This window comes from Anguilla rostrata, chromosome 18 (assembly GCF_018555375.3).
Source record: "Anguilla rostrata isolate EN2019 chromosome 18, ASM1855537v3, whole genome shotgun sequence".
Lineage (NCBI taxonomy): Eukaryota > Metazoa > Chordata > Actinopteri > Anguilliformes > Anguillidae > Anguilla > Anguilla rostrata.
Window position 1 is genome coordinate 14,947,320 of NC_057950.1, and position 14,876 is coordinate 14,962,195.

Below are 14,876 nucleotides of genomic sequence, written 5' to 3' on the forward strand. Positions count from 1 at the left end.
GCTCCCCTCGCCATTAGCACAAGGCTATTCAGCCTAATGTTTAACGGCTGTAGGAACATGTGAATGTTTTATGATGAGAACTGGCTTTCCAGCCCACCTGGACTGACAGTCAAGCAGAAAATGAACAAAAGCTCATGGAGAAGCTGTCTTTGTGGTCAGGTCAGCTGCTGTAACAGAAATTCTAGGTGCACTAGCACTATGAACCGTACTACAAATTTTAATTCAGTGCATATTATGATGGGGAAAAACTGTATGAATACGAAGTCATCTCACAGCTTCAGGCCACAGGAAGTTGTGTATGCCCCAGCGCTAACTCACGGGCTTACTTTATTGGCTTGTAACTCAGGAGTTCGTTCTGGGCCAGCACTTAACCTGGGAAATTTATTGTGCTCTAAAACCAAGCTGACTGAGCAACTAGAGCTCACTGTAAGCAAGGGACAAGCTGCTAGAGGCCTATACATGTTCCATTCGGGAGTTATGTGCCTTTTTGTGATACACCACACCCATCGCCACGACCCCCCCCCCCCCTCCCTTGGTCAATCGGCCTGAAAGTTGCTCAACTCTACCTTTGGTCATGACCAACGTCCATGCCAAATTTCAGCCTCCTGGGGCGAGAACTGTGGCCGCTACAGTGTGGGACACTTTTGTGGACCGACCGACCGACTGACAGACAAACAGAACTATAGAGCTGCTAATAAATTTGAAATTATTTCAGTCTCTTTAAAGTGAAAGTTCACTTGTTAAATATTATTTCATTTTTAGTGCATGTTTTTATTAAACCCAGATTTTATGTGCAATGAAGGATATTTTACATATTTGCTGTTTAATGCTGTCATATTTACTGGCTATCCAGTGGGTGGTACAGTATCAGGGAATCTGTGATAAATGTTTTGTTTCCAGAGGTTGCACATATGAACAGGTTAATTTTATGATGTTTCTTTCACATTTATAAACATTATTATCATTTTTATATTATACTGGTAGTTCTATCCTTCTCAGGTTGTGCACAACATGGGAAATGGTTCCAACTGAACATAGGATTAAACTTTATTTTTGAAGAACAATCAGATCAGATCATAAAATCATTGTACAAGCTAATTTTGTTACTTGAAATATATTTTTGTTAATTCCCCAATACCAGCATATCATCAGAAACTTATGAAAATATCTAAAATATCCTTTGTTGCACACAGAAACTGTCTGGACCAAGCCAAAAATAAAAACGCAAAAAGGTAATAATATTTACAAAACCCAAGAAAGGGGAATATCAGTTTTATGGCATTGACAAGGCAAACTGCAGATGTTTGACAATTTCTCTTTTTGGTAGCTAACAGTACAAGTACCGACAACAGGACCGTGAAACTCAGATTTACACCTCTCCTTCTTCACGACACTTATTTTTCAGACATGTGGATCTACTTGTATAAAATAACAGCGCATTATCTTCGAAGAGAGCCCTATGAAGAGAGTTTATGCGCTGCAAAACCTGGTGCTGCTCATTAGACGAGTACACAGTTTCCATTCCCATAGGCCAGTTGGGGGTGCGTAGGCAATCCTGTGGAGAGGCTTGTAAACCCTCCCTCCCCTCCTCCCTCATTCTCCACCTTTCCATGTCACAGGCACCGATCACTTCTCTTCACTTGGCCCATGTGACCAGGCCAGCCTGAAGCTTATTAAGGCCTGGCTTGGAGCTTCCCGCCGGCCCTTAAGGCAGGGATAATAAGACTGAGCATTAATGAGAGCAAGACAGAGTTTATTACCTCCATAGCCCGGACGCACTATTATAATTAGCCTACACTGAAGCCTACACTATGGCGCTAGGGGGCCAACACCAGTAAAAATCTGATCCATCACCTCAGCTTTTGTTTTTGGATCCTGAGGGCAACACACAGGAAAGAAAATAGAGAAGAGGAGACGGCATCCAAATATCCAAATGATTTTTTTCTTCAGTGAAAAAACTTGGCCCTTAAATAAGAGTAATGAAATTTAACCTTCCTGTTGTCCTCAGGTCAAACCAGACCCTTATCTGAGTTTAACAGCAGTGAAAACCCCCAAGTTAAACATTTTCAGCATAAAATTTGAAGACTTTTCCTGGAGTGACCCTACCATTAGAAAAAGTTAAACATTTTTATATTTTTATAAAAAGCAAAACACCATCAGGGTACAAATATTGTCTCATGGGTATTTATTTATTTGTTAATTATGTTTAATATATAAATTTGGTACCCATAGTGGGTAGATGTCCAATTTTTCACCCAAATTTGAAATATACAATTATCTGCAATAGGGTCCAGTCGCGTTAATGCATGAACCCCACTGCCATTTTGGGAGAGTGTAGACATCCACGGTTCTCCTCCAAAACAAGTGGTGTTGCCAGCTGCTTCTTTTCCCACCGCAGCCTACAGCCAAGCTTGCACAGAGTGGAGCTGGAAGAAGACCTTACATGTGCGGCTTTGAAATGCATTCCATGGACACTCGATCGACCAGCGTGGGGTTGCTGGAGAGCGATGAAACGCAGACCCCTAACTGACGGAACACTGCCATACCGTGGCCAAAACAAACACCAATTCTGCTCTGCCTGATGGAGCTACTGGCCTAATGGGAATAAGCCACCCAGCAGCCTGTCTTCTGGGTATTTTTTTCACCCTGCAGTTATGAAATGAATTACAGACATGCACAAACATGCATTATACCATAATAGGTTTAGGTGTCATCTTCAAAAATTCAGTAATCTTCTTTTAATTTTTTTGAAGAACGTATACGAACTTTGAAAAAATTTTACAAGATTCAATGACCTTTCAACATCCCACTCCTGAAATCAATGCTTCCCTATGGTTGCTTTAATTTTTAAAACAAATCTTGAGTCTCCTAGGCCAAGTCAAAACACAAGTCATCTTGGCCAAGTCGAACATCAAGTCCAAGTTACGACTTGTCTTTCTTGACTATCCAAGTCAATTCAAGAATTTTGATAAGCCAAGTTTCAATTTGTCAATTTTGATAAGCCAAGTCTCAAGTTGTCAACTCAACATATCCAAGTCCCACCCTAATTTGGAATGTCCAATGAACTATTTGAGCAAAACACATGGTGTACACCAGCCTGCTTCTTTTCAAACTGCAGCCCACAGCCAATCTTGCATAGTCAGCTGAAGACATCTCATATACAGCTTTTGGCATACAGTCATCGGGCAAGTGATCAACCAGCAGGGGTCACTAGAGAGGGATGAAACATGGAACCCTAAGCAGCTGAACCCTCCCATACCCTGGGTGATGCAAGAGCTTGTGGGGCTCATTCGGTGCTTTAAATTAAACTTTAACATCACTTGACATGCAATGGAGAGAGAGAGAGAGAGTTAGAGAGAGAGAGAGAGACAGAGACAAAGATGGAGAGAGAGAGAGAGAGAGAGAGAGAGAAAACATGTGCTCATGCTTGAACTCAGACAAAACAAAAAATTTCTCCTGCATGTGCAGCACTCCCCTCCTCCCACACCACCTATGACTCTGTTTCTCACAAGAAAAAACTGATTTCGCCAGGGGACAGGAAACACACCATTTCAGCTACCACAAGGAGTGAGAAAACTTTCCATTGTCTGCCGGCCCCAAAGAAGACTGTAAAACACAATCTGCACAATGCGCCGAATCTACAAGAAATCAATCTATAAATCTCAAGCTTGCAGACTTGCATACTGTCAAACTTATACTGAAGAGAAATACACAGCCATATGCTTGATGCTTCCTAATGCTCAAATGCTTCCTAAAATAATACCAAACATTTAAGAATTTCTATGATTCCGTTCAATAAAATACATTGAAATCTTAATGATTTTTGTACCAATTTCCAGAGCGGGTGGGTCATTTTAACCCAGTGGACATGAGATGAAAACATAATATGAAGATTACACAAGGGTTAAGTAAATGTTTCTTTTCTGCCTCATTTCTACAAAGACTGAAATAAAAAATATTGTAATAAATTTTAAGGATAATATATCTTAGCAAGACATCTCCTTTACTCTTACTAAGCCTGTCTGTTCAGGAGATAGGGGTCATCATTGTGTTGTTATCAGCCTGTCCTGCAAGTACAAGCTCTGTCCTGTGTTGATACTGAGGACCTGACTCACCTTCAGTACCTTAGTGATGTGCTCCGTCAGTGTGTCCAGCAGCCGCGTCTTCATGAAGTCCTCCACTTTAGCCACCCGCCCATCCATATAGTAACTGAGGGAGACAGACTGCTGTAGATCTTGATACAGGCCATGACATGGTCACACAGCCACAATCAGAATTTACCACAGGAGACAACCTTGTCCTCAGATTAAAATGGCAACAGTGGCAAGGCGTATTGAGAAATAAATTCAGAAGGCCAGTTGAAGATATTTAATGGAAAATAATGTACACATGAATAGACTAAATAAACACACCTGGACCAAACATTTGGCAAAAGTAATTCACACAAATAGGATTACCAAGTCATGAAGGTCACTGTTCACTAGGTTCAGAGCAAAAGAAAGGTTATATATACAAACCAGTGGCAAATCTTAACCTCTGTATTGTTGTAGTAAACGAGGCATCCTTGCTTTCCCACCATTATTCTTATATAATAACAAAGGAACCACTGGAAAGCCTTTCATATGCGTTACAGAATGGAACAGTTCAAATTTTGATTAATAACAGATTTAGTCTGTGATGTGAATTAAGATGTCATGAGAGTAGGCAGTGACAAGATGCAGAGCTCTCTCTTCCTTTCCTGGCCAAGCTCAGGTCAAGGCAGAGATGTGTATGGGATGGAGTAGCACAGGGATGACCATCTGGAGAGGCCAGGATAGGCTCTCTCACCATGGTGACCATCCTTTGGGCAAATTATCAGAGGGCCTTGTGAGTTGTTGTCCTCCCGAGAATTGGGCCCCACAATTTACAGTTCTACTTAGGCTTCAGCTGCACAACTGCAGAGGCAACAAATCTCTCTCTTTGGTTCTTGTTCTGCAGGAAGTCATCCTTCGCTCCCCACACATTATTTTTAGGTTGTTCCGCGAGTATCTCTATTACACATCTCAAACAAAACAATGCTGGCCACAGAAATGGACAAAAACCGACACAGAATGAGAAACCTGATCCCAGAGTGGCAGATTCTAAACATTAGGTCTTGATTTACACAAAACATTTGAAATCATTTAAAAAATGGGCTGATAATTTCTACTCTTTAGTCTATAATTATGGCGAAATAAGGAATTTAACTGGACTGCTACTTCATTACATCAGGAAGACCACAAGATCAGTCTGTCAGGAGAAGATTAAAGACAAGCAAGGCTTTGGATTCCACAGTAAAGTCACCAAGTGAAAGTGTGTCGCTCTTAACAGTAAGTGCCACAAACCAAGAGATTACCACAGTTGGGGAATCAGAGGGGAAAGACCGTTTCCCCCAGGCATCATCATATCAATCCCTAAATTTTTTTGACACCACATTTGGAGAAAACAGACTGAACTAATGATCCTTCCTTTCATCCTGCCAGGATCTGTATGTTTGGCTGTTAAGATCTGACCCTGTGAATAACCTGCCATTTCAGGAACGTCAGGCAGTCTTCAACCTTATGTTTGACTAAAGGACCCTGGGATCCCAGTTCATTATTGTAAATGTTGAAGTTCATTATTGTAAATGTTGATGGTGACTTGTGAGCATATGGTTTGACTTTGCCCTTGAGTGTGTTGTGTTTGTTGGGAGGTTAAAACACTCCAACACTGTCTTTGTGTGTTAATTAAGGCTGAGCTCAGTGTTAATGAGCCCACAGTTACATATCTTTTCAAGGACAGACCCATGATGAGGCTAAGGCTGTCCCTGCCCTACTACGATAGCTCAGAGACACAGGGGTTCTCTGTTTATTGCATATGCCAATTCAGTACATCCTCAAATTAGCACACTGGCTGTAATTACCCTTTAAACAAGCCTTTGTAGTGACGGATGTTGTTAGAATCAAATTTACAGGCTCATAATTTAGAATAAATAAGCTGACATTTCTGTTGCATTACAAGCTAAATGGCACCTGGGTCATTACAGCTCATTATAGGTTTGTTGGCTTACTAAAGCAACTCCAACACACACTGCAGCACTCTGTTTTCAAAGGCTGTGCACATTAATATTGCTGGTGAACACAGTCCTCACATAATAGAGTAAGTAATTCTAAATGGAAATAAGATTTTCTGAAGAAAATATGTGTTACATATATGCAAAACCTCTGGAGGTACAATGGACAAGCTGCTTTGGAGTTACTTAAAGACCACCAGCACCCCTAATGCCCCTACACCAGTCACAGTAGAATCAATATTGATAATTGTGTTGCATACACAACCCAATGAGGCCACACTTGCCAATTGGGCCACTTTCACAACCCAAAAATAATTTGTATAGTACATATGCATGTCTCTTGTCAATACTGATTTCGTGTGATATGTGGTAATGATCAGTGATATGATCAGTGTGGTAACACAGGGATACCCTAACAGTACAGTAAGTGATCGATTAGTCAGATGCAGTCAGTAAACCCTTTATCCTATCTGTATGTCAGTGAACATTTCTCAGTTTGTATTGGATATTTTCTTAGCTGTGAATTTTGGCAAACAACCATCTGCACTTCTTCATGTTGTGAAACAAGGAACTTTAGATGACCTGCCTGAATGGAGCTCAAACAGACAGTCACAATCATCTCATTCGTCTTGAAGTTCAGTAATGAGAGCAGGCACAACAGTCTCATCTCAGGACCTGCCAGAGGCACCATCTCACACTGACCAACAGCGCAAGAGGACACCCAGCTGTACTGAGACAATCTAACAAAACGATTCATATTTTAAAAAGTGCTCTTGGTGAAATCCAACTAGGAGTCATCTCAAACACAATATATCTTCCACCAATCTGTTTTTCTCATGGAATAAAATTTTAAATAGCAAGCATAAAAACCATGCAGCGATGACACAAACTCATGAATATATAAAATCCTTTGGCGTAAAAATAAAAGCCTTTTTACCATTCTGGAATGAATTGCAGGCTTATTGTAAAAGTACAAGTGAGGCCTTGCCAATGTTTTTAAGGTATTTTGAACAATACACCAAGATATAATCAGACTTTTAAAAAATGTTTCCCATGGTGAGGCACTTGAGCACAAAATGAATGCCATTTAACCAAACTAAACACAAAACAATGCATCTCCCTGCACATGCCAATTTTAAACAGGACCTTCAGGCACCACTAGGGGATGCTACACAAGGTTTACAGAGGCCAATTTACAGAGAGATGGGTGCCAGTTCTTTTGATTAAAAAAACTGAGGTCACTCATTCTGGATTTATGCTCCACAAATAAATAAACTTTCCCCACCAGCAGGAAATTCCAATCAATACATTAAATGCACAGCAACGTTGAAGTGACAGCTGAGGAGAAGCTGGATGTTTTTGCACAAAGACGAGATGCATAGACTTGGTTTTATGAAGTAATAATAATAAGAAAGGTTCTACTTATTAATACTGTAGTCCTGTAAGTGTTATTGAAATGTAATATTGTGGTAGACTGTAAGGACAGTGTGTGTGTTTGTGTCTTATTTTTTTTGAGGGGGTATGTCAGTTGTACTGTGTGAACTCCCTCCCTCATCCCAAATTGAATTATTGGCTAAATCACTACATGCACATGTAATATAGCACAAACATTGAGTGTACTGGCTTACATTCTACAGGGGGGCAATGGTTTCAAATGTTGTATTTGTCATTAGGAAATGCCTTGCCAAAAAAAATGATATAAATAAACACAAACAATAGTCATTTTTCTTGTAAATATCAAGCGTCTAGTTAACAGCTGCATTGTTTTCTCTGCTAAGTTCCTCAATTTCAATAGAGGAGTAACAATAATGTAACAATTACAACAAACAAACAAACAAAAAAACACAATGTGGTTAACAGTGTTTTCCAAAAAAGGAGAAAATATATTAAAAGGAGACAGCTGAAAGAAGTAGACATGAAAGAAAATGCTTACATACAAGAATGATAGTTTCACAGATATGGGGGCTACCTATTGTACTTATTTTCTCCCAGCCCTCTAGTGGATAGAAATGAATTGCCTGAATGGGCCAAATATGGACACTTGTATAGCATGTATTGAACTATGCAGTTTAGGATACATTAACTATATGTGCCAGACTAATTCAACCAACATTTATCATTAACTTGGACTCTCAGCTGAATGCCAGTGTTTTTTTTTTCTTCACAGAAGTAAAATTATTTTAACAGTGAGCTCTTAAGACTGTGCTTGTATACATAACGGAAGGAAAACCTCAATTTAATCAAGAGCCAAAGTTAAGGACAAATGTTGATTGAATCCAGGCCAAAGTATGTTAATATTGTGGTTTTCAGACATACAGACCGGACATAAGTGAAGGATGGCCCTGTGCTTTCAGAAGCCATCTGCTAAACTCCCCCTGCAGTACAGCTCTGATGCATTAGTCACACAAATCAGGCAGACCTGTTAGATAGGATTAGGCACTAGCAGATTAGCAAAGGTAATGCCTTCAAGATAATCAGATAATGGTGACTAGTTATAATAATTTACAGATTTTTTTCTCTCTTTAATACTCCCAGGAATGTACTTACATATATAACCAATACATCAAAGAAAGCAAGAAGGCATCTGCAAATTGTAATTGGTTTTTAAGGGAAGTACCCAGAAGCTAACACACCTGGTTCAATTCATGCAAGGCTACAAAATGCACACAGCTAGATGCTGGATAGAAAGGGTATTAACTTGGATTCTCAGAGTGAGATTCCTAAGGTTTTATATAAATTATATTAAAATGTATATATCATAAGATTACCTATAGATGTATAAAAATGTTATCAATTATCATATTTGTTCTCTGTCCCATTGAGTCTGCATTATTGTTGTCTCTGTCCCATTGAGTTTGCATTATTATTTGTATTCTGCAAAGTGGCCATTATAATCAAAATTTCATATGTAATTATATTTCACAAGAGCACAGAACAGTATTCAAATTAGTTACAGAAGTTTTCAGTTCATACATAAGTAGCATATATAACAATGTTCTGTAAACACAGAATGCAAGTGTTTTATAGCTATAGAAAAGGTTAAACCATAACATTTTGTTTTGCTTGAAGGTCTGTAGTGTACTCATGGCATGATACTTGTATAGGCTATACATGCATGTTAATTTCAGCTAAGGGTTTTGTAGACATGAGTCAAAATGTATTACATAGAAAGTAGGGTTCACAATAAAAACGGCAATACTCTGAGGTCTGTGGACCAGACACTGACAGCCTAAGTCTCACAGGATAACTCTGCATACTATATGTTATGTTCACCTGCTGGCATTGCTCTACACATAAAAAAACCCATTATGAATCAGGGTCCAGAGTGGTAAAAATAAAAATTCTTAAGTTTCTAAATATTTTAGAAACTTAGTAATTCAATATCTGAATTTGCAAAAAAGTTGTTTTCATGTTTCCATTAACATGATAGTTACTATAAATGTAAAATAATACAGAGATGATTATAACAGAAATAGCAAAACAAAGAGTAAAAGTTTATAAATAATAGAAAAAGGGTAAAATACCTACTGTTGCCACGTAACTGCATCAACGATAGACCCAGCATTCTTCATGAATCTGCAGATAAACAGTAAAATTTAGCTTCAGTTGCAAAACACTGTAAATTGACAAATCACAAAAACATGTTTCTCATGCTGTAACTTTACATATAGTGTAATGTGATCATTTATATACTTAAACAAATATGTGTTAGCTGTGCCCTGTCACAATATAATAATACATATATTACTTTTTATATACATTCAGTGGGCACTATTAGGGACACCTGCTCATTAATGCAAATAGCCTGCTCCTCCAAACAGCAAATCATGTGGCTGCAACTCAATATAAAGCATGCAGACATGGAGAAGAGGTTTAATTGTTGTTTTCCCAAATGCATCAGCTCAAACTGGTTCCATGTACATGACAGTGATTTCAGTTATCCAAACGCTTGCATAGTCCCCAGATCAAAATATAATAGAGCACTTCTGGGACGAGGTGGAATGCGAGATCTGCAGCATGAACGTGTGGCTGAAAAATGTAAAAAAAAAACAAACAAAAAAAACAAAACTGTTGAGTGAGCGTATATCAAAACCTCTAATTAGCATTTACAGCACCTGTTCAATCTATGCCACAAAGAATTAAGGCTGTTCTAAAGACAAAAGGGGGTTCTACCTGGTACTAGATAGGTGCACCTAAGAAAATGGCCACTGTACGTTACACTGAAATTTTTAAAACATTGGATTTTATAATTTGCAATATAATTTAGTTCAAAAATAATAGGGGGTCAGTGAAATGATCCTGGGTGAAATTCTTAGGCTTCAATCAAAACTGAAAATTAACTAGTTGTATAAATTTAGATATTTATTTGAACAAATCTGAATATATTCACATTGGGAAGGAAAAACTGTACAAGCAGACAAACAGTGTGGCACCTGCCTGTAAAATGTAAAGGAATTTATTTTTTATTTTCTTCCACCGTGGGAATTTTCACAGGCCTAGGGAAGGACATGTCAGAGGTCCATTTAAGACACAATAACAGAAACCTTATGCCTCCATTTCTTTGCACGTCCTCATTAAAAACCATTTACTTTCCCTGAGGCCGGTGTGAATCTAAGCAGCTATTTATGCTTCGGGAGCAATAAATTGAAGCGGCGCAGCAGTCTAAATAGCCTGCACTTTGTCAGAGCGTCTGAGGTGCTGAAGACGAAGGGCAAGCCAGGCTCAAGCACCGTCTCTCTCCGAGTCTCAGTGTTTATACGAAACTCCCTGGCACAGACAGTTATCTCTGGAACTTCATAAACTGTCTGTGAGGGGAGATGGTCAGGGGATGACACGGCCTTCAAGGGGACTGTGGAAACTCCAACAAACACAGATATCCTTATTTGGGAACAAATATCCTGCTCGCGGGGACCTCTGTATATATTTCGGCACTGACATGACTTGGTGGGGGGTGTATCTGAAAGACCTGAGCGCTCCCTAAACATCTGGTTTAAGTGTCCCTTCCAAACTGGGGAGTGGGGGGGGGGGGGGTTGGGAAAGAGTCTGATCTCAAAAGTAAACTGTTCTGGACAGAATGCTTATTGTCTGGTGATATTTCTCTCTCTTTACCGCTCTGCCATCGCTCTCTTTCTTTCTCTCTCTTCCCCATTTCCTTTTCTGTCCCCCAGATTTCACTTCATTTCTGCAGACTCGAAGCTATTAATCATTTCCATCTGAAAGGAGACTGGTAGCAGCATGGGGTGGCGTCTGCCTGTGAGGAAGATCCTTGCTAAAGCACTTGTGGCCATCACTCAAGCCATTCCACTCTGCCAAAGTACACAATGAGTATGGCAGGTCATGCAACTGGGAGAAAGCAGATCCACAGCACACAGCAAGTAGGGCAGGGTATGCAACTGGGAGAGAACAGATCCACAGCACACAGCAAGTAGGGCAGGGTATGCAATTGGGAGAGAACAGATCCACAGCACACAGCACGTAGGGCAGGGTACGCAACAATGAGGGGGTGGAGCCAAAGCATTACCTCACCTCACTAGCTAGCTCTTCTTCTGAACTGCCACTTTGATTGTTTGCTTTGTTACATTCCCCAATGGCATTTATCTTTAACCAGGTACTGACACTGGATCATTGATTTCAATTTCTAAATGTGAAGTTACTTCCCTTTCCCTAAAGGAAGTTTTAGTTTAAAATAATCAAAAAATTGAGAGATACCGAGAAAGGCACAAAATGACACTCATGGTATTATAATCTAAGTCATACACATTTCAGAGAGTCTAAATATTGATATTTAACCAATTTAATCTATGAAATTTATTGAAATCACATGATTGTGATTTTGGAATAAATCAAATATGAATGCATAGTTGACACTCAAGTGGACAACAAAATTGTTAATCATAGTATGTATTGCTTGAATAAACACCATGTAGACTTCATACAACTTTAATAACTTCATTATTTAAATGTTTTTTTATTTTTTATTTCAGGTTCTTTTACAAAGCATGACGGTAACCACATCATGCACACCATATGCTAGCAGATCCTCTTGCAAGTCCATAACCATTTATCACAACATTAGAGAATCTTCACAGTTCAAAAAATTTGTTTATGGATAATGTTCAGAAAATAGATATTTACTAAAACATTTATAGATACACTGAATTATATATGGGGGCGGGAGGGGGGGTTACTATCAATCTTGTTTGAATGTTGTTTGAAACCACATTGTAGTAATTTTGGAATGAATATCAATCAAATATGAATGCATTGTTCATACTTCAGTAAACATAAAAATAGTTAAAAACAGTATTTATGGCCTAAATAAACATCATGTAGACTGCATACATACTTTTATAATTTAATTACTTAAATTTCAGCTTCACTTATGAAGCATGACAGTAACCACATCATGCACAACATATGCTAGCAGATCCCCTTGCAAGTCCACTAATATATATCACAACATTAGAGATTCTTCACAGTTCAAGAATTTATGCCCATTGGCTAAAAGTCTAGATAACTGTATTTAAATACTTCAAACTCTCTTTGAAAGCCTGCCATAGGAGACAGGTCAGATTAAGATGTCTGGGAATTCATATTTGGACTCTCCGTTGAATGAATGATTCACACAGATTTAATCTGCAAGTGCAATGTAAATTACTTTATGAAACAGACAGATCCAGTCCTAGGTACTGATTGTTTAACAATCCTTCCTAGCAGTGCCTATAATCATGATACAGTAACATAAATTGCAAGATCTCAAAACCTTTAACCATAAATGCAAAAAATTACTCATTCAGCCTTCTCAGCCAAATGTCCAGATCTACAAAGTGGGCTGTCCGGTGTTTCATTAACTGATGTGTGGGAAAAAAAGCAGTTAGCTTCAAAACAACAAAAGGCAAATTCATTCTGGCTGATAGTAGATGTGGGTGATAATGCCAGCTCATGCCCACAGTACACTTGAGTCTGCTAATTTAACACTATGGGAGTTACATTTAATACTTTCAAAGTAGGGAAACTTCAATAAAAGTGTAAATTCATACAAATGAACAACCTCAGCCCAAGTGGTAAAGCATATACCAACTTAATAAAGTACCTGATTTTGAATGGGTCACAAGAGTCACACATTTACAATGGTTTACTATTTGGCCCTGCATGTTTATGGGGTGCATTTAAAAATATTTCTTGGTGATTCTTGTGTCTTTTCATGACTGTAAAACCCTTGACCACTGTACAATGTATTTCTGACAAAAGGCTAATCCCAGACAATTTCCAAAATTATTAATTGGCCAAACGGATCTAAGACCTCAATCTCAGCAGTTTGAACAGGTGTACATTCACTATTTGTGTTCTTGTGTTTCAGCAGCAGGAGCAGCAACTTTTCAGTGTCTTCCTCAAAAGTTACTAAGTTCTTTGGCCAGGTGTTTCCATTTACCAAATAAATGAGTGACAGTTCAGTTTTTATGCTTTGTGGAAAACAAACCAGCAGACTAATTCAATTTCTGCCAAAAAACAACAATTAGGAGTGGGTGATATGCCCCCAAAGAATCATATACTTTTTTTCCAGATGTTTGGGTGATACATGATACATACTGCACCATTATATTTTGTTAGTATGATCACGATAACATAAGGAATACAAATTATGCTATTTTTTATTTAAAAATTTTAATTCAATCTTTCAGTTTCTCTTAATATATTGCAAAGTACATAGCTTGAATAACTAACATGAATGCATTTCTAATCAGGAAATATTTATGTACAGGTGACGGTTTATACTGTACATGCCAATAAGATAAGACAATACTTTATAGAGAGATGTTTTACCACACATATCCCTTTTATTCTTGGTCTCTCAGTAGACGTGCAGTGCCAGTGTAAGGAATGAGTACAAAACTTTGATGGAAATAAAAGCAACGTGGAGCTTTCATGGTAGGGCTGTATAAACCAGTGTTTACAAAATCAACCCAATATTGCTTTTTATTGAGCCAATTTTCCAGCAAAATTTTCTCCAGACATCTTATTGCCGCCTGCAAAAAAGTCAGTAATTACAGTACGTCATTAAAAACTGTTGCTCCAAAGGTATCGTAAAGTTATAGTACCTTTCCGTAAATCATACTGGTACATTTAAGATCATATACCGTATGTGTGATCTAAAAAAAAAAACTTCAAAAAAACGAGGCAATCCTGTTGACTATCCCATGAAGCACATCCAGCATAAAAAAAGCCAAGGGGAGAGAGAGTGCTGGTTTTCTTCATTTTCTTCAACTCCTTGGACTTACCTAGGCAGTGCTTTACTGCAAGGTAGATTGCTTGATGTGTTCATTCAGAAAGTCAGCAAGGTCAGACTTTTACACTGTGAAACCCACCAATGATGTCAGTCAGCCTACAGAAAGCCCCACCACACCATGGCGGGAGGGGTAGAGATGAGATATTTTCACTGCGCACCCCCAGAACTTGCAGGTGGGAAATTGCTCCATCAGGCTGTAAATCTAGAGACACTTTATTTAGCTGACAGGGCAAGTAAATTGTGCCTCTGCCCTGGGATTAACAGTCTGCTTGCTGGGAGATGAGCACCTCCTGTCTGGAGCAGAGCAACAATCCTGGGAACCCATAGCACTCTATAGCCATTCACCAAGCCATGGAAACATGATCAATTCAGCATGTACAACTACAGCTAAGAAGCCCTGAGGATGTATACTTTCTTTGGTCTGAGAACCACATGCCTTTTCTAATTTAAATTTTACTGTGTATTATATACATAAAATATATGCACACACAGAGCTTTGAACGTGTAAAATACTGACAC

The 14,876-nt window shown here is 38.7% G+C and overlaps 1 protein-coding gene across 3 annotated transcripts in view; it reads right to left on the bottom strand.

Annotated features, from left to right (window-relative positions):
* The window catches only part of hpse2 (heparanase 2), a 100,982-nt gene that overhangs the window by 34,360 nt on the left and 51,746 nt on the right, over positions 1-14,876 (bottom strand). For 2 of the 3 annotated variants that reach the window (XM_064317223.1, XM_064317225.1), the window contains exons 6-7: positions 9,599-9,646; positions 4,116-4,209 (exon numbers count right to left, since the gene is read on the bottom strand). In XM_064317223.1, coding sequence (XP_064173293.1) covers positions 4,116-4,209; positions 9,599-9,646 — 142 coding nt within the window. The remainder of the gene's footprint in view (positions 1-4,115; positions 4,210-9,598; positions 9,647-14,876) is intronic. The other variant, XM_064317224.1, reaches the window with a different exon arrangement.